General features: G+C 39.8%; 1 protein-coding gene across 2 annotated transcripts in view; it reads right to left on the bottom strand.

The window, feature by feature from the left end:
• CA10 (carbonic anhydrase 10) overlaps positions 1-26216 on the bottom strand; it is a 165351-nt gene that overhangs the window by 27816 nt on the left and 111319 nt on the right. For both annotated transcript variants that reach the window (XM_056506184.1, XM_056506185.1), the window contains one exon: positions 7288-7473. In XM_056506184.1, the coding sequence (XP_056362159.1) occupies positions 7288-7473 (186 nt within the window). The remainder of the gene's footprint in view (positions 1-7287; positions 7474-26216) is intronic.

Raw genomic sequence — 26216 nt, 5'->3', positions numbered from 1 at the left:
TGGATTTTAAAATTGAGTCTCCAGAGGGATTTAGATTACAGGCAGTGACAGACTGTGCTCTCAGTACACTGACACTCTCTTCCACTTCTCCCTGCCCCCAAAAAAGAGAACAGTTGGTAACCAAAAAGTAAACATGTGCAAAAATATATCTGTTACTAAAGGAATCTGCTTCACTTGGTAGCTAAGAAATTCAGTATTTATTATTCCATGCAGATGTTTTGCTGTGTCACATGCTACATTAAAGAGCTGACATTGTCATAAGGCTGGGAATTTGGACAGCTCCTGCAATTCTGCTAATGGATGGTGAGTTCATAAGATTCAGAAAAGTAGTTTCCCATAAAGGAAAGTTTTCTGGCAAGAAATACCCACATAGGTGTAGATTATGAAATACAACCCCTCTAAAAATCTGCCTGTAGGGTTTCTTGAAATTCAGTGTAAACAGACAATTTCTATAGGACTTGTATTCCAAAATCCTGAGAAAGCAAGAGACAGGAAGAAAAAATACTGGTTCCCAGAAATGGAGCTCCTTGTATCATGCACCTGGAATTTGCTATGCAGAACCCAGGAGTAATCATCTGCTTTAGTAAAACAAATCCAGGGAATGTGGATGCTCTCAGGCTTCAGTGAGCACAGAGAGAAACATTTCTGGTTCTTGCTAGAGCTGATTTGGGAGAGAATGTCCTGCTGCATGTCAGTGGGAATGACAAAGAGAATGCCAATGTAGAAGCAGCTGGCACCCAAATTCAACAGCCTGGCATTCAGTGCTTGAGGGGAAACTCCCTTAAATACCATCCACAGAATTTTCAAGTATTTAAAGATGCATTCTAGAAATCAGCTCATGATCTAAGAAATCAGGTGGGTTTTGTATTGTTTTACTGTCTGAAATTAATGTATTCAATTATTCCAAAAAGACTTTGTGCAATTTTAGCATGACTAAATAATCAGAATGATGATGTACTGAAAGACTAAAGGTTCTTCATTTGATGTGAACTGTAACTTTCCACCTCCAGTGACCATGAAAATACCTCATTAATCTGAGAAAATAAAAGCCTAAAGCAAAGACCAAAATCCTACTTTGGTACCTGAAATTCAGTCTCATATTTTAGAAGGGGTTAAACACTTGTTCTGAACATCATTCAGTCTCCAGATGGTTTCTAATGATTTGGATTATAAAATTAAATGACTGTTCCTTTCAATTATATGTTATTGTCAGTCTTTCTGCTGAAAGACATAAATATGTAATTCTGCCCCTGTATCTTTTTCTTAGCTTCTATCCATGAAGAGCTACAGCTGCATCAGATCCAATAACTGAATTTCTGGGATTTATCCACCAAGAGAAAAACCCTTTTACAACTTGCTACAAATAAAACCATTTGACTTTTCCTGTTTTGCCTGAACTATCATAAAATGCACACTTAGGCCTGTAGCATGCACTGTAACTTCTTCCTTTGGGAAAAAATAAATCAAAAGCCTTATTTGTATTTCTACTGCTAATCAAGTTTTGGAAAGGTGAAAAAACAACAGGAATGCTATTTATGATAGGAGAAGTTGATTATACAGGAAGTAAAATTCTTCATTGCTGTTATGAAGTTTAGTCACCATATAACTTGATTTGTGTAATTAAGGGTTTTTCCTAAGGGAGGGATAAAATAGTGTATTTCTAGAATTTAATTTTCCTTTAGAAATGGCAGTGTGCCTACAGTGGCACTAAATGTAAACCTGTGACTGTGGGAGTACCCTGGTGCTGCCTGGCAATGTGGCCATTCCTATAAAAATGAGTTATACTCACTGTGTATTTTTCTATTTCTATATTTATGATCAATGATTTATAGTTGCTACACCTTCAATTGATTTTAGAATTTCTCCTGGCTATTGAGGTTTGGGATTTTTTGTTTAACAAGTGTACATTACCCATGGCTGAAATCACTCTCTAGCCAAAACATTACAGGAACATAAGTTAAAAGTCAACAAAGTTAAAGATTAAAGTGCTTTTGAAGGTCAGTAAGGATTAAGATGAATTTTTAGCACTTAGTCAGTGCAGGAAGTTTGCTGCCTTTTGATGTAAAATACACCACAAAAATTTCAGTTCCCTTTTCCTGGAAGTAATCTTTCTTGTGGGCTCCAACAGAGCAGCTCAGAAGGAGAGGCTTTCTTGGTTAGAAACACCAGCTGCATTTTGCTATATTAACAAGCAGTAAAAGCCCATTTAACTTGAAACATGAAATTGAATTTTGTTTAGAAAACACAATAACCCTGTACAGGCCATTCACCTAAGAGTTGGACTTGATCCCTGTGGGTTCCTTCAACACAGAATATTCTGTGGATAAGTGTCTCTTTGGACTTCAACCCTGCTTTTTATTGATATTGTATAAAACTTTGGGTGAAGCCATCTGTAATCTTTAGTGAGGACAGAGGTGCATTCTGACAACTGAAGCACATATTCATGTGCCAGTGATTTTGAACTACTCATGTGAGCAGTCTCCCTACACTTTATTGATGACAATTCTACCACCTCTCCTCAATTTATATTCTGTTCCTAGAGCAATTTAATTTGTTACCTATTGACTTTCTCCTTTGAGGTTCCACATTAGTCTGAAGGTTGTAGATATTTTACTAAGCCCCCTTCCATTAGACACATGTCCCCTCAGCTGCTATTTTTTCCACAGGCTGATTTTTTAACATTAAGAAGCATTTTAATACAATACAGTAAAATTATCTTCTGGTTGATATTCTTAAAAATGAACTGCTTCACTTCCAAGAAAGACTCTAAAATGTAATACCAGTGGCCTGTGGCAACTGAAAAAATGAGAATTTTGAAGTTCCTTCTTTGATTGGCAGCAGTTCAGGGGTTCCCTGGTGCAGTAAGGAAGTTCAGGTGGGTTACCTGCTGGCTCTGTGAGCACCTGGAGGAGTGGGGTAGGGAGAAGCAGGAGATTCCTGTCCTCCCTCCTCAATGGCATCACCACCTGATTTAACCCTGAGGAAGGGTGATGTGCTAGTACAATCTGATTTCCAGCTTTTCCTCCATAAATGACACCATGAGGTGTTTTGGGGAGGCTGTTTGGAACCTCACAGGCAAGGCTGGGGTGTACAGAAGGTCTCAGAGTTTGTGTGATTTAACACTTCAGAGAACTCTAATTCTGCTGCAGCACTCTGATTCTGGATTAAACTATCCCAGCTGGCTGCCTGGTTCTCATAGCCTGTCTATCTGACAGTCCTGCTTCTAAATATATCCCAAGCTGGATTTACAGCACTGAGCTCCCTGATAAGTAATCCTTTACTATCACTACAAGTCCCCCACTCACACAGAATATGCTGCAGTTAAAGAAATGGCAGTAGCAAGAGGAAATCATGTTTCAGAACTTCCCACTTCTCCCTTTTATTTCATTTTCTTGTATTTTTGTGTTGGTTTTCTCAGCAGCTTGTAGCAGCAGTAAATCTCAGTTCCAAACTGTGTGTACAGCATCACCTGTCCATTTATTCAGATCCTGTTCTCACTTTCATTTTAATTCTTCTATAGCAAATTAAATAATTATGTGTTTATTATTGACCCATGGCTTTTTGGAAGGGTGGGCACAGAAGAAATATATTTTTTTCATGTGTGGTGGACTATGGTCTCTTGTTTGAAAATCTCCAGCCACTGAGTTGGTGAAAACTGCATAACCCCAAATAATTAAGTTCCTTGACTTTCTGCCCTGGCACTGATAAGGCTGCACAGCCACAAAGTGATTGGAGGTCTCCTGCCAGCACATTTTTCATTTTTATACTTAGAAAAAAAAAATGACCATAAAAGTTTTTTATGACTTTGCCACATGGCAAAGGGTCCCATTTTTACCATGAATCTTTTGGAAGCTGTTACCTTTTTATTTTAACAAGGCAGACAGTGCCTGAGCTACAGCAATCAGGCCAGTTCTGCTGTTTGAATGGAAAATGGGCTTTTCATTAAATGACACAGACTCTGAAGCATTAAAACCTGTTTTACATAGAGACATTAGGCAGCAGACACAAATGATTGGTGTCTTAGTTGCAGACTTTGCCTAAGCCAGGATTTTCTTTTAAAAGCTAGGATGTAGTAGGATGCTTCTGCAAAGAATAGGGAATTAAACTCACTCAAGTCTGTATCATAGGGACAAGTAAATACTCCATTTATTTATTTAAGCATTCCAAAGCCTGCCTGCCTTTCCATGTCACCAGTGCCAAACATATTGATAATTTGATACACAGTTTTAAAGCCCTTAAACTCAAACTATTGAAACATTAGTTCAATTATTCTGTCTACTAAAGTGATAATTGGGGGGTAAAAGGTAACCAGATTATTATAGAGGTCTCTCTTGACAGCCTTTAACACCTAGCTATAAGCCTGGAAATTATAAACCTCTCAGTATCATTCAGTCCACTGCACATTCTGAAGCAATTTGCTATTTCTAGGCTGTTTTTTGTGCCATGGTACCACTCCAGTGCTCTCCAGCTTGCTCTGAGTTCCACCTGCAGAACTAGGCAATAAAGGGCCCTAAAATAAATGACTTCCTTAGAGTGGACATCAGGTAGGATTTCCAGAGGTGTAAAGAAAATTGCAGCTGGTTCAAGGTGGATTGGGGCTGTTTCAAGGCTTCTGCTTTGTCTGGACTTGGACTGAATTTAGGCCTGAGCCCATCTAAGCCTGGCAGTGCTGGGAGGGAGAGGTGCTGCTGTCCCCTGCCCTCCCCAGGCTCCCCTGTCTCTGCAGTGCCCTGACTCTAATGTAACTTGGAGACCTCAGTGAAAATGGGGATGGGAATGGAGGAAAGGAGCAGCAGGAATAATTCTGATTGTGATCCACTGGAACAGATCATCCTTCTTGTTTCCCCAGAGAAACAGAGGTTTCTGTAAAGCCCAGAGGGTTTGTCCAGCACAGCTGGGACCAGCCAGCCCTGGCAGCTCAGTCTGCAATTAGCAGTCACACAGTGCAGCCCTGCAATGATTTTTCCCTGGTTCCTAAAGCCTAAGCCAGCAAATATTCATTGCTATTCTTACCTGCACCAGTGAAATTAGACTAATGAACCTAGGCAGTTATTCTTCTTTATCCCATCTCCGCTGACAGCACTATCCAAGGCAGGAGTGAATATTAACTAGCAGCAAGCCTTGAAAGCACCTGTGACACCACAAAGACTTTCCCAGGGAGTCACTGGCTTGTTCACAGCTTTCCTCTCATTGCTGGGAGATGTAGATGTCACACCCCCAGTGCTGAGAGCAGGTGGAAGATCACTCATTCCTACAGGCAGCACCTGCAGGAGTGGATGGACACCTGAAGAACTCCATCAGCTGCTGCCTTCCCTGGAACTCTGCAGCCACTCAGCAGCACTGATTTTTGGGCTTGTACTTTGGAACAATGTGTTCTACAAGTAAGACTTAACTGTGCTTAAGGTGTGGGCTCAAATTAGTAATTAATGCTTGACCTTGCTGTCCACCTGCCCAAAACAGCTTTTGAAACCTTGAACAACACATCCTCAAAGGACAGAATTCATCTCAGTATCTGAAAGGGAGTCCTTGAACCTCAGCTCCTCTGCCTGCTGTTTGTCTGTGCTCTGTTGTCAAGGGAAATGCATCTCCACAGATTTGTCCTGTCCTAAGAGACCCAGCTCTGGCTATCAGGACTGATTAATCCTCTGAAGGTGCTGAGCTCTTTCTGTTCACTGCAGGAGGATTCAGACAAGATGAAACCTGCACACACTGCACATCCAGCTGTGCCTGACTGACTGACTGACAGCAGCTTCCACTTAGATCACTTTTCTGCTTTTATGAAGCAATGTTGAAATATTGTCTGTTAGGAAACACCAAATATTATCAGTACTTCAGAACTCCAACTTTCAAAACTAGAAGAGCCTAGCTAATAACAAAAAGTATTGCCAAACAACTCTACATTTTTACATTGTTATTGTCTAGAACTGATGAATTAAAAATTTAAAAACTCTTTTAAAAGCATCTGAAATGGTGGTGATACATCACAAGTGCCATGGTATGCTTCAACAGATTTTTGCTTCCATGTTCAGTCCACTTTTTTTGTTTGAATATTGCTTTTGTGTGCCTGTTTACTAGAGCACCCTTTACTTTCAGCTCTTAATGGAGTAATATAGGATGAGTTCACTTATAGAATTCAAGAGAGGCAGCCAAAATCAGTTGTGTAAGACATTAGTAATTTCACAAAAAAGCTGCCACAAGCTATATGCAGCTTATAAAACAAAACCAATGATTACCATCAATTATGACATCGTCATATGACAATGCTGCAATTAATTTCTTACTCTTAAATAACTGCTGTTGCTCAGTGCCAAAGAAAATGCCCCACATTTACTGACTCACCATCAGTCTGTGATGCACAGTACAGATGTTAATTTGATTACTCATCTCTGAGAAAATAAGTGCTTTACAATGAAAAAGCTGCTCTTTTATGGTATTCTGAAAGAATGGTAACAGAGTGCCTTTAAAAATAATCCCTACAGTAACAAAGATTTATTGTGAAGCATTAATCTGAGTTGTGGTGTTGGACACTGCACAGCTCACAGCCATGGCCCAAGCTGGAGGAGGATGGGGCACTGCAAACCTCATGCATCTCTTTTATGTGAAAATGTCCCTATATAAGGAAAACTGAAAGATCCCACTTTGCTTGTTCCAGAAAGTCTACAAACTTTATTGTACATCTTGAAAAAGTGCTCCATCTAAGCCACTAGAATATTTATCCAGCAAGAATAATGGGCCATTCTGGAATAGGTATCAGGATCAAGAAATTATGGTCTTTCCTGGGACAGGAAAAACATGTTATAGACATGTATTTAAGATACATGAGTATTCTGGCAGGGACTATGTGTGCAGTTAACTTTATTTCTTGAGCAGAATTCTGTGGAACCATCTCCAGAATGAAGTATCACCTGTTTCTGCATGAATCAAAGGCAGAATGGTACTCAGTGTAAAGTGTTGCACACCAGTGAGAAGCAAAAGCAGCACTTCTGTGGGAATTGAAGCACTTCCAGCATTACTTTGCAGTTAATCTCATACTTGCCTTTACAAGAGACATAAAGGCCCCATCCAAAGAGACCTGATTACTTGGTAAGCAGCACAGAGGAGGACAGAGGGTGTCTCTATGTGCAACAATCACAGCAGTGCCATTTGTAGATACGAGACACAAACTCTGCAGCGCTTGCTTAAAAAAGAAGAAAAACCAATTCCCTGATTTTCAGAAGGGCTACAGGACAATTTGTACAGATTAACCTGCAGGCAGAGGTGAGAGGTGTGATTCCCAGAGTGCCATACCTCCCCAGAGAAGGCCTGGCCGTTGAGGAGGTGCTCTGAGCCCTGGCTGTCCTCGCTGCCGAAGTGTAGCCGGATTTCCTCCAGGCGGTGGCTGTAGGTCATGGGGCCCCCCGAGATGTTCACCAGGTGCTCCTTGTCCAGCCGCAGGGACACGTGTCTGCCCGTGTTGTACATCGTCCCACTGACCTGAACAAAGTGCAGAGGAGAAATTTAAAATATATATATTTTTTTTTCCCCCAAAAAAATCTGCAAATCTTACAAACCAAATGACGATTTTGCTCTTTACGCGCCTTCGCGCAAATACAGCGACGCATCTTGTGAGATGAAACAACCAACCTCAGGTCACACTTCATTTCTGCTTTCAGCCTTACTCTGTGTATTCAAATATTGTGCTAAAACCCTATGTACACATTTTAGCCTCGGGCTGATGTGGTGAATAGACTCTTGCACTTCTAAGTGAGTAGGTTTTTAGAGTACTTTTCATGCTAGGTCTGAATAATGGCTTCATCTCAAAATTTCTGCACTGGAAATAGGAACATTTCAGCTGACATAAATTATTAAAGCACACTTAAACAAATCTGAAATTTAATTTTTTCCTCTCCCTTCTTTTAATATTTATAACAAAGTTACCCAAAACTAAAGGTGCTTCAAAAAGCAGAGATGTAATTTTTCAGTAATAGGGAACTCTGTGCCTCCTGGAGCTGCAGGTAAAAACTTTCACTGTCTTCCCACGCAAGACTCTTTGTTTTGTTATAAATATTTTATGTGTACAATTGCCAGATCTTTTAGCCAGAGAAGTACAGAATGAATTCCAATTTGATTATATATGCCTAGTTCCTACTACACATCAAATAGCTCCTTGAGATTCATCTTTATTTTTAAAAAGGCTGAATGCTGTGCTTTAGTTGCAAACTGATTTACAGCTGCTGTAATGGAAAAAGAAAATGATTGTGGACATTTTTCATATGGAATATAATTCTGTCATGATTTCCACTGTCTTAGAAGAAGTTTCTAGATCAAGAAGTTCTTTAATTTATGCCATTAGAAAGTAAAATATACCAGTTCAAATTAAAGTAGAATTATGATTTATTTTAAAACACTCTGCATGGATACAAATGTACACTTGAATAACATTCATTTAATTTATGAAGTAGAAGTGTAGCAACAATATGCTTTGTTGCACTTCAATTTAAAATGAAAGACATGACTATTATATATTATATCCTATACTACATCAGTACTATGGTAATTAACATTGCTGCAGTGTCATTTTATCTATAATACTAATTACTGAGTTTAAATGACCTGTTTTCTTGCACAGTACATTGTAAAAAGTTACACTGAACAGACTGTGCACTAGAACTGAATGGAGGAGATTAAACAGCTTTTGATTGTTGTGGTTCTTTACACTTTGATACAGATGTTCTACTTTTTTGGGTGTTTATTCCAATTTAAAATAAGCAGTCATAAATTTCTTATGAACAGTCATAAACACAGATATTCCTGTTTGCTGCAAATAAACCACAATGATTTTTATTTATAAATGCTCCTTACTTTTTCTACTTGACTTTGCATGCATAATAATTAAATACCAAGTTTAGCTTAATAAGTGGAAGAAGGTCAGTTTATTGAACTCGGTTTCAGTACACTGCATATAAATGACACAAAATTGCTAATCATAAGTAACAAATGCAGTTTAAAAACAAACAGGGGAAAATGGTTAAAGCCTCTTTTCACATTTGGAAGCTCATGCTTCACTGAACCCTCAGTTAAATTCAGCAGCTATGCAAAATATTCTGAATCCATTTTCTTACTTAAATTGGCATAAATCTCAAATGAGGTTACCATTATTTTCTCTCTCGAAGTAAAACTGACCCAAATAACCCCTAATGTGAATCAAATTAATCTCCACAGAGCAGAGAGGGGAAATGATAAGAGGCAAATCCATGAACAGGAGTAACATTTGTCTTTCTTATTTCCCCCTTCATAAAAATGCAGTGCTCATAATGACATGGTATTGACTTTTTGGAACCAGAATTTCTCTGCACAGCCACAGATGGGGAATACCAGTAAAGCAGTGAAGCATCTGAGATATCTCATTTCTGACCTGGGGAGAGGTGTGAGCACCAGAAGTGAGACTTAAACTCTCCTGCATGGGCACAGGCACCAGGCAGGACAAAGCCCAAGATCTTCAATATGAAAATACAAGGCCTTGCCCTTTTATGTGCCCTCCTAGGTTTAAGGGAAGCACTGATTTTACTGTTGTGTGTTCCCAAAGAAAGAGGAGCTGCAGACACCACTTGAGATCCAGCACCGAACTGCACCTTCAGGACATGCCTGTTTCTGAAGTAGGGTCTTATATTTTCCATGTACTGAGATTACAGCTGAATGAAAAGCTGAAATATTGAGCAACTTTTTTTTTCTGAGGAGACTCTGTGACTTGCCCAGGCTCTACAGCTGGCTGTGCTTGATTATGGGAAGGACCATCATAACACTGTGAATTTCTTTCTTGCAGTTCAGGATATTGTCTGGTTTATACAAAACCCCAAAATCTCATCACCTTTATAGGTGCACATTTCAAGTATAACCATTTACAGTTCACTCTCTGTTTGCAAGCTCAGTACCCACAAATGCCTTTTGCAGAGCAACTAATGCATTTTCTTTTCCTTATGTGCAGTTTTAACTGCTACTGCAGGAAAATGAGGCTCTGATCTTGTTCACTACTGATAAAAGGATTCTCTATGTTTATAGTATTGAGCCTTTAAAGTGATGGTGACTCTTTTCAGAACAGCAAACCAAGCTGGTTTCAGGGATAGCAAACTTGCATGTGGCTTTACAAAAGGCTGCAGGTGTAGAAGTTAACAAGAAAGTGTTTTCTGCATTTTGTACATTACCCTACAAAGAAAACAGTATGGACAATGGGCACCTTATGGGAAAAATGTTGCCTTTTCCTGGTACAGTCAACAGTGTCTGGTACTCCAGAAAGCACAGAATTTATTTTTTATCTTTGGACTGGATAAAATGTTTTAGGGTAGTCATTTAAAAGACCTGTCAAGATCTATATAACTATTTCTTAATTTGTCAGAGGGATCTCAGGTGCTTCAGCATGGTGGCCTTTGTGCTGCTTCTTGCTCTGCCTTGTCTCTGCATATTTCACTTGAAAGTTACACAAGGCTGAAAACTCAGCAAACAAACCTGGGAGAGAAGTAAGCACTAAATCATGACCTCCTCTTTTTGAGAAAGATCAATATTCACATTTATCTTATGTGCTAGAAATCAGACTGCAGCAGAAAAAACATATTAAATCATCCATAAAGCTGCTCTGAGAAAACAGAAAAGTCCAAAATGATCCAAGTTAATGATCAGGCCACAGTCTCAGTTGACCTCATTTTCCTCACAGATTTCCAAACATTTCCAAACAGGTAATATTACACATGGCAAAATCCCCAAGTAAAAGAGAGCACTCTCATGGGCTTCAATCTCAATTATGGAACACTTCAACTTTGGTAGGCTTTAATTAATTTATTAACATATTCCTGATGTAGTTATTTTCTCTTTAATCTCATTACTTTTAATTCTTGCTTCACAGAGCTTTGTACACATAATTCTCCAGCAGCATTTTGCTCTCTCTTTATCTTAATTTAAGACATCCACATGGGCATGGGCTGATGATATATTCCACATTTAACTTCCCAGTAAGATCTGGATATCCTGTGCTAGCTCTGTATAACTTGGCCCTGTGACCACAAAAAAAGTCCCAATTCTGCTCTTAGAAAGGTAGAACACAAGCAAAGTCAGTAAAAATACACACCCAAGAAACCAAATCTCTTCACTGCATGTTTATCTCGAAATGCTACAGACTTTATGACCATTTGGAAAAAAAAACCATAATAATTTTAAGAAAACAGCAAAATCCCTAACTTAAACCAAAAAAGCCACATAAAAACCAGTCCAGAAACATTTTTTTTTTTTTTTGCTTCTGTGACATTCTTTAACCCAGCATCTGTGGAAACATTTTTGTTTTGTCCCATCACCTTTTCTTCCACTAATAGTCCCGAACAAAATATTTTTAAGAACTTCCTTTGTGGCCTACATCTTTACATTACAGCCTGTTAGAATAGCCTTCAAAAGGCCAAGCAGGAGAAGAGGAAGCCTGTTTGAGGGTGCAGCCATGCTAGAAAAGGGAGCAGAGAATGGAGGGAAGGGGATGGATGGATGCTTTGCCTCTCAATTCCGTGCCACATCTGCAGCTCACTGCCACCTCAAAGGGGTGGCACAGCCCCTCTGCCTCCTGGGCCTTTACAAATAGTGAAATAGTACATTTTGGATTTATTTAAGTTCAAAGTGGGCTGAAGATTAGTTCCAAGAGCGTTTTAAAACTTGTATGAGTACCTGCCATTGGAGCAGCGCTGAAGGTAAGGGAGCAGGAAAATCAATTGTGTGTGGCTGCCTGCCCTGCTGTCCTTGGATCTTATCTGCAGTGTAAGATGTGCTTTTCTTCAGCATGAAAATAGATACAGTCCACAGAAGGCCTAGTGCCTTGGAGGGAAACAAATCACCAAGGTTTGAGCTGTGTTTTGAAGGAGTTATGGTGCCCTGGTTTTATGTGCTGCAATAACCAGTTTTTGATCATCTGCTGCCTGGCTTTTCCATCCTTTCCTCCTGGAGTCCCCTGTTCCAGCAGGGTAGGAAAGCAGCTCTGGGAGGGGTGGGAATTGAGGGCTTTCCTGCTCTGTGAGCAGCACCTGAACCATTCTGCCATTATCTTTGGTTTCTGCCCCTCAGCAATGTCCCCATGGGGACCCAAGGATCCTGTGATGTGCCCCTGGATTTCTGTTCAGCTCCTCTCCCTGAGCAGCTCCATGGAGGGGCAGGTGCTCCATGAAACATTAAAGCAGTAACACGAATATTAAATTGGTCACAGCATCCCACATCAATGGATCTCAAGGTGAAAACATGCAAAAATAAGTGTGCAATTGTTTATTTGTCTCACTGGGATATATCTTTGCCAGGTTCCTTCATTTTCCTCCTGACAAGAAGAACTGTCCTATGGAAAATTTCACTCTCTGACTAATGTCATCTGAACCTAAGTTTCTATGGGCAGTTATAAACTGAATTGTTCTTCTGAATCCCTCAAGCAAGTTCCTTTTTAAGAGTAATTTTGGTGGTTGTTCCCAGTATCTATATCCTGTGATATAAAGTTTTGTCCCCCCTGATTTAAACTGACTGGACTGTAGCAAACACTCTCACCTCCCTTGTGCAAAGCAGAGTTTACAGACTTCAGGTCTGTGGTCTGAAATCTGACTTTGGAGCAGTGAGGAAGCATTGCACCAAACCAGAAATTCCAAAGTAACCTGCCAGAGCAACTACCTACTTTGCCCTCTGCCGCAAAATTATATTCCTTTATTTCTGCTACATGAAAACATTCATTCTCTTAATATTGTGCTTATGGCATCCAGTTAGTTTTAGTAGTTTTATGGTGTTGATTCCTCTGGCTGCTGCTAGAGGGGGCCCAAGCTGGAAAATAAAATGGTTTCATAGAGTTGTTATTCTAAGTTATTTAACAGTTCTTTAAAGAAGTGTTTTGAAGTATTCTCTTAAAGAGGAGATTGCCATTTTCAAATAGGAGACAGCTGTCCTATCAACTTTCCAAACTTTTGAGGTCTTTACTCTGGTCCTGAGGTATTTTCTGTGTGTATGGAGATAGATGTACAAAAAAGAACTTTCAAAATTGTATTTAAGCAATTATTTTCTACAAAAGACACAGTTTTATCTAGATGCTTTCAATGAATATTTGTACATTTGAAGAGTAATTTTATCTAATACCTTTCTCCTGCCTTTATGATTAATCACTGTATGCAACATTATGTAAAAAAAAAATGTGGAAATGCTTTATTTTTGAAAGTAATTTTAGGGGAAATTCCCTGTTTCCTGCATGCTTTGCTTGCTGCCAGCAGAGAGCAGAGTCCACCCATCCCACACAGCATTTACCTGCATCCCACAGGGATTGCCACAGCCTGGAAGAAAAGGAAACCTCATCTGGTTTCCATGGCACAGCTGTAATCTGCAGCTTTAATCCAGGAGTGCTGCATTCAGCTGTGGGACACAATGTGGGATCTGTTCCACGGCTCAAAAAGGGTTTGGGGGATTCAAGCTCTGCAGGTTTCTTGGTCATCAGATAAAACATCCAGAGTGGCTTTTCTGGCAAGAATTCAATAGACCTTATGTTGTGTTTATGAAAAAAAAAAGATGTGGAGAGAAGGGAAATAAAGATAAGAAACCACCACTTACTGGGAGGGAGCTGCAATCTAATTGCAGGGCTTTGAAGAACAACAGTCACCATCACCAATATTTGATTAAAAAAGGCCCGTGTGAAAAATGTAAAATGTAAGGGAGAAGTGTAAAGATTAACATAATCTTTTCATCTTCTCAGTTGAAAAGTTTTAAAAGGGAGATGATGTTAATGAGCCCAATTAACCCATTTACCTGCCTAATGTAACGTGCCTCTACCAGCATATGGCATGACACACTTTTTTCTGCTTTTAAAGCACCATTTTCAGGAGGAACTTTTCCCATTCACTCCTCTGCAGTTTTGCCTGTTTACTTCCCATAAGTGACTGGTCTGGAAAAAATGTGATGTTAACCTCATAAATTAAATATTCAGGCTTACTGGCTAATGAGCACAATATGTCAAATTTCAGTGATCAAAATAATGTGCTTCAATAATGTATACTCCATTCTGTAACAAGCTATAATTTTAATAGAGGACCTGCAGGGTCATGGTTAGTCTGGAGATAATTATATGCCATAGGATGTGAAGGAATGAAACTACCCCAAGGATGATGGTAACACCCCACAGAGCCCATGTGCCACATGCTGCTTTTTAGGGATAATAAAGTGTTTCATTGTGCTTCCACCACTCCATCAATGCAATGATTTCTGCTTGTTAGCAACTGGGAAGCCTGAAGCAGATGCAGCCAAATTTATGGTGTCTTGCATTAATAATTGCTGGGCATGCTGACATAAGCTTTGCAGTGATATCACATATTCCATTGTGAGTGAAAAAAAAAGATATTTTGGGGCATTCTAAGCCAGGCTTTCACTGACTGCACAACTCAGCTGTGTGTCCACAGCCACGTTTTTACCACTGATGAAAGTCTCATCCTGTGCTGTGACTGTCACAAGCATTATATGAAGGAGGGAAATATTACATTTGCATGCTCCTTTTAGTTTATTAACCTTAGTTTAGAAATAGGCTAAGTCAAAAAGTAATAACTGGGTTTTGGAGAACTTCTTACCCAAACATAATCTTGCAGTCTCTAAAGAGAATTGAGTTTGGTTTTGTTAGAAGAATCTGCATTAAAAATTGTATAAAGGATAATTTTTGTCTCTGCTAAAGGGATGTCAAAAGGGTTGCCTTTTCAAAATCTGAAGGCTTACATAAATATTTAAAAGGTTGCAAATGGCAGAGAAGCCAACGAATTTATGAGAAATCCAGATCAATGAAAAATTGCTCTTTCCATTTTTTATGTGGGTTCAAAAGTTAAAATTGAGTATGTTAAAAACCAGAGGGCCAGGGTTCCTTTTTAGTGAGTTACACTGAGATGCACTGACCTTTGGAGCTGCCTGACTTCAGAGCTCTCCTTTCAGAGAGGTCTTGGCTTGAAAAGCCAGAGGTTTTCCAAAGGAATCAGATCAGACAGAAATTTACAGGATGTATATTGAAATTAGTGTGTTTTAATTTCCTCATGTTTACCATCTAGCAAGACAGACTTAGATATTTGATGCTTAAATCTCATTTGATCAACTGCATAAGTAATTAATAAATGTGTTCCAACTTTTTAAGATCTTGATTTTGCTTCTGCATTTCCTTCAGTACTTTCATTCCTAACACATCCTTTCCTGCTGAGAGGATGAGATCTAGCCAGCTGATTGATTTAAATTCTCTTTTAAACTGTTATTGCATCTTCTACTTTACTCTTTTTGCACAGCATTAGTAAAAAGTCTGTGCTAAATTAGTTTGAGAAGTATCTTTCATTTTAATTCATTAACAGTGCAGTGTTGTATAGGTTATTAATGGACTCAGTGCTTTATTTACCTGCATTTATATATTTTTACACATATATATATCTACATATGCATCTACAGAAGTGAAATATTTTATTTTTTTCTAACTTTTTTAATAGAAAGGAGGAGAAAAATTTCCTCTCACACAGACCTAGATTAATAAAAAACCTTTCTTGCTGCTGTGCAGAGCAGCAGATCTGGGTGCCTGGGAATCACAAAACTTCCTGCCCAGGGTGAAGGATGAGCCCTCAAAGCTCCTCTGCTTTCCACCAGTCAAAACACACCATTATTGAGGTTAATGATTCCATTTTACAAGAGCTAGAAAGCACCACATTCCAGTTATTTATTTCTCTAGTTCCAGAGGCCTGTTAAGTTTTCATAAACTCTCTCAACAATGAAGGGGCTGCTGCTGCCTCTTGTGATCCTGTGCCCACTCCAGCCACGACATCCCATGAACTGATCCTAAGGAAAAGTGCAGTGTCTGAGTTGTGCTGTGGCCAGAGAAGCTTTACTGAGATGGTGATGCTTTATGAAATTATGTCAGTGGAAATATGGAGTTTATAAACTCAGCTTTTTAGCCATGAAAGGGACAGTAGTTTAATCAGAAAGTTTTTGAGAGCAGTGTTATTCACAATATTCACTGCTTCTCAAATCAGGAAAAAATGCATGATTATTGCAATCTAATTTCCTGAGCCCTGTATCTCTGGAGGTAAACTAGTATTTAAAAGACTTGAAATTTGACCTCAATAAAATTCATTATGTGTCAAGGCAAATCCTCTGACATGCAAAAATCATGAGTTATTCTGCCTAGTAGCACATTTCACTATTTTTTTTTTTTTTTAACAGAAGAGAGCTGTTTTGTCCTGGCCTGCTTTTTCTATTTCTTTTAAGAAGGTGAATAAATCAGCCTTTCCAGCTGCAAATATTACTGTTCTCATTTTGTCTGCTTCCAAAGCATCTGTGTACTTTTTATGTTGAGAAAATGGCAGAAGAGGTAGAAATAAAAGAAAAACAAACAACCAACCCTATCCTGAACCTATCTTTGCTTTTCCTGACACTCCCCTCTCTGCTAAAACTCATTTTTTCCCCTGACAATGCACAATGCAAGGTGGATGCAGGAAGAGGAAATTTGAGTTACATCATGAATTTGAGCTCCAGATTTACTTAGGAGCACTCCTCTGCTTAACTTGTCAGGAGATTTTAATTCTTTCCTTTTTTGTTTTTATGTTTGGCTGGTTTGTTTTTTTCTTTTTTTCAGTTTGTTGATTTTTTCCCCATTCCCTGCTGTGTTAGTGATTCCATGGCTATGGTGGAAGACCCAGTCCCACATACCCACCTCCTGTAAAGCTCCATGTATGCTGCAGTTGTATAAATCAGTATTTTCACAAGCAACCAAAACCAAGGCTCTGGATGCCCTCTTACATCATTCCCACACATTCCTTATTCCATGCACAGTGAAAGACAATTTTCCATTAGCTCAGATCCTAAAGAAATGCTGAGAAACTATTCTGAGAAAGGCTATTAGAAAATAATTTTTTTCTACTGTGCCAATTTGCCACCAACTCCCCTCTGTTTTCTTGGTCACTTTGCTTACAAAGTACAGATTATTTATGTGTCTCTGCAGAAGAATCCTTAAGGAAAAAAGGAAGGAGTTATGGGATAAAGTTAGCTAGGAATCAGCATATGAAAATACTTTTCCAGTACAGATACAATTTAGACTAGAGAGAATCTTAGCCTTCCACACAGAAAAGCTTATTTTTAGGAAGTGTTTTATCACCTGTATTCTAAGAGTTTGAGGGATGTTTAATCTGCTGGAACTTGTTGACAAGCTCATCTCTATTATCTTCCCAGGAAGACTCAAGAGTCCATATCCAGCTATGGATCCACAATCCCCTTTATCAGCAATTGCTTTTCCTCCTGTTTTTTATGCATTTTTTCCTTCTTTGTGGCCAGCTTGGGCTGGATGCTCTCCAGTGCCTGTGCAGGGGGATGTTCCCCAGCTCTGGTGTGTGCACAAGCATTTCTGTGCCCACAGTCCTGTTTGGGATTCACTAAACCTGAGGAGGTGCTGAACATCCCACTGCCAGTGTCAACACAGCCTTCCTCCCCTTATCCCTAACAAAGATGAGCTTCAGAGTTCCTCCTCACACTCAGGTTTGCTGTTCTTGCCTGCAGAAGAGGAAAATACTTTAAATGAGCTTATGTTCATACTGATTAGACAGTGCTTAGGCTGAACTGCAGCTTTCAGAAATTAACTCTGAAGATGAGAATAAATACTGCTTACAAGAGTCCAATGAACATTGCAGCACACTTGGCATTTTTAATGGTTTAAAATGCACAGATTCCACTGCCCCTGAGCCACTGGAATCTGTGAGCACTATCAGGTTTTGGTATGTAATTGGTGGCTAATATAGGCTAAAGTAAAGATAGGAAATGCTCCCAGCCCTTCACTTAGAGAAAAATATCCAGTCCCTGATGTAATTTAAAGATTTGTAAGTCTAATATGGCTTATGTCTCATTACTTTCATACCAACTATTACTAAAGCCTAGATGATGCCTAATAAACAAGTCCTTTAATCATCTTTAAAATGACAAACCTATTGATGGATTGAATTTTCTCCAACAAGATATTGCTCTATTGATTTTAGCACTCTGTTTTTAATAAACAGAGAGTGTACAGAATTGCTTGCTATGACAGTCTTGAAAGTAGGGCATGAACAGACTTGGCAAAGGGCTGAATTTACAAGGGAAGTTTTTGCTGGAGCTCTATCCATTATCCCTCCCTTGCTGACATCCATTTGCAATGAGAATGCTGGGCCAAAGTGCCAAATACCTCCAGATGACATCCTGGCTCAGAGGAAAGGTGATGGGAACCCAGGGCTGGGCCAACACTGGAACATGAAAAAAGCTGCCTCTAATTGCAGAAATATTTTTAATTGCTGCTGGAATTGACTTTTCTGTGAGGATATGAAACCTCTGCACGTGTTTAGGAGTGTCAGGGTGTCTTTAATCAGTCAGCCTTACCCAGCTGAGTGGCTGTGGGTTTATCTGGAAGAAATTTCATGTGATGACGGCACATGTTAAAAAACCAACAAATAAAATGGAAACAACAGAAAATTCTTGTACACCCTCAGACTATAACTCATGTAGGGGCAAACATCCTAAAATGTGCCAGTTAGAATATCAAAAAGACTTTTCTGTTTCAAAGTTCCACCTTATGAGTGAGTGCAGCTTGTGCATTAAAACTGTGGGTTTGTGTATATGGATCCACTCAGGGACTCAAAGCATCTGTATAATTATCCAAGTACACAGGTGGCTATTTGCATGTCAAGTCAGAGATACACCTTCAGGGTATAATTTCAGCTCTTTTAAAAAAGTTTGGGTTTTGTTTGTTTGGTTGGTTTTTCATTTGTTTATTTGTTTTGATTTTTGTTTTTTCTGTTTTTCTTTTTTTTTTTTTTCTGTTTTCCATATCACCTTATGCTTTCATAGCATAAAAAACTCCCACCCTGAAACATAAATTTATAGAGTCTAGAGCATAACAGAAGCACCAAGGGATTATTGAATAAAATGTGATACACACAAGCTATAACTGACAACTTAGTAATAGGTATTGAGTAAAAACCTGAACAGAAATATTATGGCCAAATCACATTTAAGGGATTTCAGATGGGCTTAAACACTGTTTCTTGTTGTTTGTTTCATTTATATATTAAAAGAAGAATGTTGATACTTCCAAATCTCTGCCTTTCATTGTACATCCTGTCTCACAAAAGAAAAGTCAAACCAGCAAGCTCTAAGATAAAATATCTGCACTCCAGGTGAGTGTTCCTCAGAGTCTGGGCCACCCTGAAATGAGGCACAAGGTGACAGATGTCATGACTTAACTCCCCCAGTGTGTTTCCAGCAGCTGCCAGAGGATCAAGCCCTGTGCTGGAAGCACCTGGAGACCAGGAGTGCCCCACACATGCTCCAAATCCTGATCTAGGCTTTTTCCACATCCAGCCTCCTTCTCTAAAGTGCTAAGTAAACAGAGTTCTGTAAGTCAGAACATTCCAGGTTTCTAATAATCCTCAGAAACTCCTAAATAGGTCCCTTAGGCTGTTAGGAAAATGTGAATCACAATGTTTTTATCTGCAATTGTGCAAAGGGATTTTTTCTTCCATCTTCCAGTGAATTGGTTAGTTTGATCTCTTATTTTACTGTCCTGTACATAGGGGACAGCCACAATTTAAAGTCTGCTTTTTGTGTAGTGCCTGTCCCTGTGCTCCTCAGGAAGTTAAACACATGTAGGGAGGTCTCAAGTGTCTCCTGTTCTTCTGGGTAAACTCATTTTTTGCTGTGTGTCTCTGTTCTTGGTGTTTGCAGAAGAATTGAATACTTTCAATTACTGAACTCACCTAAATCTTGATGAAGGTGTGCACACAAGGATGTGTGTGTCCCACCCCACAGGAAATGCTCAGTGAACATCCAGCCTTTCACCTCCACAGCACTGTGCTGCCTCCCAGCTGCCTGAACACATTTTCCTCCCCACCAAGGCAGTGGGACAGATTATAAATTCTTACCTAAATGTGGATCTGGTAGTGCTGCGAGAGCATCTGAGGCAGGAACGATTTAAAACACATTGTCAGCACTGACCTACCTTCATTCCCCAGTTTGAAGGGATGAACATTCTGTTCTCTACTGTGGTTACAGCCTGGAACTCTCCTATTGCAAGTGTCAGAAGCAAGATCAGGTGATAGTTACCCAGATAGTTGTTGTATTTGACTAACTCCTTATTAAAAAAACTTCTACCTCAATGGAAAATTCCTGCTTAACCATAGGGAAGTTTAGAAGCTTCTTTAGAAAGCAAATTATGGTCCTTCTTTAGGATCCTGAAATTATTCTGCTACAGAATTTGATAGGGACAGAATTCTCTAACACATGTTTCAAATGTCCCAAATTGAGACTTCAAATTCTCCTCCAGGATAAGGGTGGAGAAGGGTGCTTGGTGCCTTTCTTGCATCTCTATTTGTTAAGGTCATAGAAGAGGCCTCTCTGCTTATTTTATGTATTCATAAAATAAATTAATAGACATTTTATAAGTTGCTAGCAAGGAAAAAAGAAAGCCCCACCTATTGGTTCATACAATATGTACTCAAAATATCTGCAGAATTATTTATTCTTATTCCTGGAAACAAGATATTCACTTGGTACCCTCCTGCCCCCTATCCCAGCACTGCTATTTGTAAGTCTAATTCTGGAATAAATGCACAAACAAAACAGCCCCAGCTGTAGCAAAGAGAACAAACCCTCATAAAATACAAAACAGAGCATGGATTAAAACCCTGGATGACTTCACATACTTTTAATGAATATTTTAGCTGAAAATATCAGCTCACAGAGAATAATCCTGGGCATTGCAGCACAAGGCTGCAGCAAGAGCTAACCTACCAACATGCTGCTTCCAGCAATTCAGAGACCTAAGACTTAATCTACATCATCTAGAAAGCATGTGTGCAGAAAATGAGTAATGCCAGATCTTACTGTAAGAAAGAAGATTAAGGCTGAAAAAGGATTAGAAATTAATTAAGGAGCTTCTTCATGTTTCCTGATATCTTTCTGATCTGTGACCAGCCTATCTTCAGGGTCTCTGCTACTGATGCAGATGTCAGTGATAGTTCAAATCACAAACACTACAAAGGATTATCATTAAGCTTTAGGAAGAGCTGCAGCTTGGAGGTTTGGGGTTTATCTTCCAGTTCCACACTTGCAGATCTGTTGCAGGATGAGGGGAGGAGCTGCAGGCTGGAGCTCTCCAGGCTCACAGCAGCAGCTCTTTGGTGGGGCAGAGGGGAGATGGTCTCACAGGAGCTGCCCTGACACAGCCCCAGCCAGAGGGGCCAGCAGAGCATGGGGAGCTCTGAGCTTCTCTCTGATCCATCTCCTCTGCTCTCCCAGGGTAAGCAAAATAATCCTGGGCTCAGTTTTGTGAGCTGTGGGCTGGTTTTGCAGGTGAGGGTAGAGACACACCATACAGCAACAAAAACAAGTTAGACACTGATGAGCAAAGTTACATCTCAGGAATTTCAATTTGAGCTTTGCAAAGAGCTCACTGAAAGTTTTAAACTGCATGTACTCCGCTTACAGGTTAAGAGTATGCACCAGGAAAGATTAATTCTGATTTGTATTAATTAATTCCAGTAATATTAATCAATTTTTAATTACAGTATTTACTATGCAGACAGTTTCTTGCTTATGACATGGCATATTTCCATTTTCTGGAACCTGATTATACTCTTAAGATTCAACCTTCACCCCATCTGGACATAGTGATTATTATTTTGTTTGGATTTCCCAGCTTAATTTCAACAATATGGAATTAATGTGGCTGTAAGAGATATTCTATAAATAGGGCCCTCAAGCTTGTTTCAGAAATCAAATGTATTTTATCACCTTTGTGAATACATGGCTATAAGCAGGCTCTGAAGTAAAGAGGGTATCATGTGCACTGACAGCATTTATGAAAGCTAGTGACAATAAAAGAGCAGTAAACAATTTTTAGAGAAAGATTAGACAGTTTGGTTTCAAATGAAAACTCTAGAACTAAGCAGGGAGGAGCTGGCTTGTCAAGCAAAAAAGATTTTTCCTGACTGTGTGTATTCCAGTACAAACAAATGCTGCCCCTGAAGCCCCTCCTAAACTCATGGTACTAATAAATCAGACAAAAAAGAATCCCTGAATATTTAACAGTTGCTTCAAAAAATGTTAATGGTATCTGAAAATTACTGCTATTACTATGAGATGCAACATGATTCAACATGAATTGAGACAAAAATCGAAGTGCTGTCTCCTTTGTACAAAATGCTGTTACAAGAGTAATTTCACAGAGCTCAGCCCTGTGGGATTTACTGCATTCCCTTTTCCAGGATAAACCCACAGGTGGAGCCTCTCCATTCTTGCAAACATCTCAGGGGTTGGAGAAGTTTCCATTTCCAGCTGTAGGTTCCCACATTTCCACATTGCAGAGTTGAACATTCCTTCTATTTCAGCTCTTGTGGTGCAGTATTTTGGGGGGATAAAGGAGGACACCCACACTGCCACATCTCCCAGATCCCAAAGGGCTCTGTCCCCCCTTTCCTGTGCTTGGCTCCCTGTCAGGATGTCCCCAGCTCAACCTCTGTATGTTCAGGAGGTACCAAGCCAGCTGTGCTTCCACTTAAACACATTCCAGGGAAACAAAATGAGATCAAGAGCGAGCCTGTCCCCTCTGCCTGATGTTCCCAGCCAGAAAACCTGGAGCTGCTGCTGGCAGAGACAGCCCTGGAGCCACAACCAACCTGATCCCACTGGCAGGTAATTGGCTGAATCTGTTTAGCTGGAGAGCTAAATCTAGAAAGTTGCTTTAAAGTTGTCTTTGCTGAAGCCTGTGCAGCTGTGGGTTCACCCTGCCTGTGACATGCAAGGGGGCTGCTTTCAAACTGCTGTCAAAGGATGGTGTTTCTGCCAAGAGCCCCAATGTCTGAGGTCTCTGCAATCCCTGCAATCTGCTGCATTGATAACTAGGGAGCTGCCTCTTTATTGTTCTAAAGCAAAATCCTATTTACAGCAAAATCTGTCACTTCACAGAATCCACAGACTTCTAAAGAGAAAAACTTTTGCTTACTGCTAAAAAATATAGTGGGAAGTATAACTTCAGGGAATATTTAACAATACCTGAAAAATAAAGGATTCAAATCTATGCCATATTTAAATTAATATGATTTTTTTAATGATGGGAAATACAGCTAGCAGCTGTTCCTCTCTTCTTACATTAAATTAGTGACTATTGTGTGGCATGTGTGTACAAATATTTATTTATCATTAGCTTTATGAGTCTCTTCCTCTTTTTGACCACCATAGCTAATCAGCTCCTCTAAGTATTCTCACAATTATGCAAAGATGCCATTTGGGAACCCTGAATTGTAAATTTTCTCTATATGTGGTACATCCAACCTCCTATTCTCATACATAGAGATGTCTGCATCAAAGTGTGTTATATTTCAGGCAGTAAACCAGTTTCTAAGCATTACCATATAAACATCAGGTGAAATGCAACACAGCCTAAACAGACCTCATTAAAATGTATTCATCAAATAACTTCTGTCAAGTGGAATGGACTGAAGGAATCCTCTTGCCATTTATTTATATGAAGCCTGGTGCTCTTTTTATTGATGCCAATGGGGAATTGACTGATTGTCTTCTCATGGAGGATTTACTGCAGTATAAATTTACTGGCTTCAGCAGAACTACTACTTCTGATTTACACTGCTGTGAGAGGAGAATCAAACCTGGAGTTTACAGCTGAGGATTTGTACCAGATAAAGCATTCAGAATGCACAGGGAAAGGCCCCTTGTGAAGATTAGTGGTCATTCTTTATGTATGGATCACTTGGTTTCCTGCTTTGAATCCTCAGTCAATGACCATTTATAGCAGAGGACACACAAATCAGGCTTATGAGGTATTAAATCAGATTGAGGGTAAATTTTCAACTTGCCCTACACAGCATGGCTGAAAATGAAGAATGTATTTACTTGTACAAGGCAAGTGGCCACCCACTCCTTGTTAGGACAGGCACACATGAGCTATGAATGGATTTGCCTAAAAAAACTATGGAGATCACATGGCAATGCAGTCCACATATCTGGAGTTTGATTTGAAATAAAACATTTCATGATGTCTAAATATCTTTTGTTCTTTATGATTCCAAATCAAATTCCTCGGGTTTTTTTGTGTTTTTTTTTAATGAAACATCTTCTGGCAGTACAGGAGATTTGGGGATTATTGGCAAATACAGAGTTTTGCAGATGTGTGCATTTACAATGAGCTAACTGACATGCAGGTTTTCCTGTAAGAAAACCCCCCCAGGTTTTGGACTCAAAGATCAGCTGCAATTAGTCTCTTTCTACTGAGGAAAGAGGCACTGCCCTACCCCGATTTCTGGTGAAATTTGCAGCTCCAAGCAAAGCTTAAGATGTTAGTTTTGATGGAAGGACTCTGCAGTGAGGCTGAAATGCCACCATGTCACCCCAGGAACCAGAGCCCACACACTCTGAATGCCAGAGCTCTGTAATTAATTTTTCAGGAAGAACCACACATTTATAAGCAAGTTAAGATGCAACACAGCTTTTGGTTGTGGTTTAGGATGGGTAATTTTCCAGGACCAGATGTGTGAGCAGCAGTGCACAGCTTCATCTCCAGAGTCATCTGTAATGAGCAGGGAGGGTGCACCAGGTAGGGGATTAATGAGAACAGCCCAGTCAGGCATCACTTCATCAGATCACTTGGAAAACAACCTTTTCCCTTTCAATTTTGCTCCTTGTGTGCTCCCACCATTTTTGTGTACTTCATAAATAACATCCAAATGTGTGTGTGTGTCTGTATTTGAGAGACCTGGCTACTTCTAGATCAATGTACTTTAATTGCCTCAAGTCTTTATCTGTTAACTGTAAGAGTTTACACGGATTTACTTTTAATTGACAGGGAAACTAAACACAAGACATTGTTTAAGAGAGGCTTTATCTGTGGAACTGATTTATTGTTACATAAACTGATACAAACTGCACTGTGGATAGGCCCCTTGGATTTGGAGCTCTGTAAGCATCAGTGGGAGCTGGGGGAGTTTCAAACCAGGATTTTTACTCAAATGATGACAGCATAGGCACATATCATTTATTTCATCAAGGGAGATTTTAAAAGGCCTAATCACTCAGAAAACACAGACCCCAGTGCCCAGCTCTCCTGAATAAAACAAGCCTTCCCTGAGCTGTGTAGATGGCTGAGGATTCCCCCAAATGACCAGGAACCTTTCAAAAGCTGGCAGCTCTCACAGGCTGCTCTCCAAGGCAGAACATTTGTGCTCAGATTCCCCCATGGTCCTTCCCTGCTCGTTGCCTTTTTCAGGGTGTGTTTGAAGTGAATATGCACAAGGCAGCTCTCCCCTCATCAACAGACACAGTGCTGTCTTTTCAGGTCCTGGGAGACAACAAAACAGCATCTCTGTCTTGCCTGGTTCCAGGCAGCTGAATAGAGGAATGCAGCTACAAGTGGAGAGTCAAAGAATGAGGATATCACAGCAAGGGAATGGCATTAGTCACCCAGAGTGGCAGAGGCTGAACTGCCTCTGCACCTGAACACTCACAGCCAGGAGCCTCAACACCAGCCAGAGTGTCCTCAAGCATATTAATGACTTGAGGGGACATGCTCAGTGTGGGAGAGAATTCCCTCCAGCCAGTCTGGGGGAAGAATTCACTAATGATCTGAGCAGCTGCAATTCCATGATTTTGCTGAGGTTCATGTGGGTAAAGTCTTGAATAAACATATGCTGAAAGCAGCCAAGTAGGAATGTGTGTAATAGCTGTGGTGGGGGCAGAGCTGAAGGGTTTTAAGGAAACACTGGTTTCTCACACAGTGAGGAGAAGAAGTCTTTAAGATCACCCTGTGCTCCAAAATGCAGCTTTTGGGCACATGCCCAAGGGAGCCTGAGCTGCTGAGGCCCAGCTCCCAGCAGGGAAAAGAGGTGGAAGGTGGCTCCTCTTTCATTTCTGGAGGAATATTTCCCTTCCTGCTGCCTCCAGACTCTGGGGAGGATCCTGTGTGACACACAAGGGTATCAGCCACAACAATGGCTGATGTTAGGTACACCTAACAGTTTATAAAGATATCATTTTTTGCTTATGCATTCCCTTGGCAACAAACTATAATAATCTAGAAAATACTAAGGAAGTATCTAAGCAACAGAAGAGAACTTGAAAACATTTACTATATGACTAACTGGATCACAGTAATTGAATTTCCCTAAATCAAGAGGAAGAATTAAATTAATGGAGCAATAGTTTGACAA

Source organism: Oenanthe melanoleuca, chromosome 18 (genome assembly GCF_029582105.1).
Source record: "Oenanthe melanoleuca isolate GR-GAL-2019-014 chromosome 18, OMel1.0, whole genome shotgun sequence".
Lineage (NCBI taxonomy): Eukaryota > Metazoa > Chordata > Aves > Passeriformes > Muscicapidae > Oenanthe > Oenanthe melanoleuca.
Note: the sequence above shows the minus strand (reverse complement) of the source record. Positions and strands in the feature narration are given on the sequence as shown.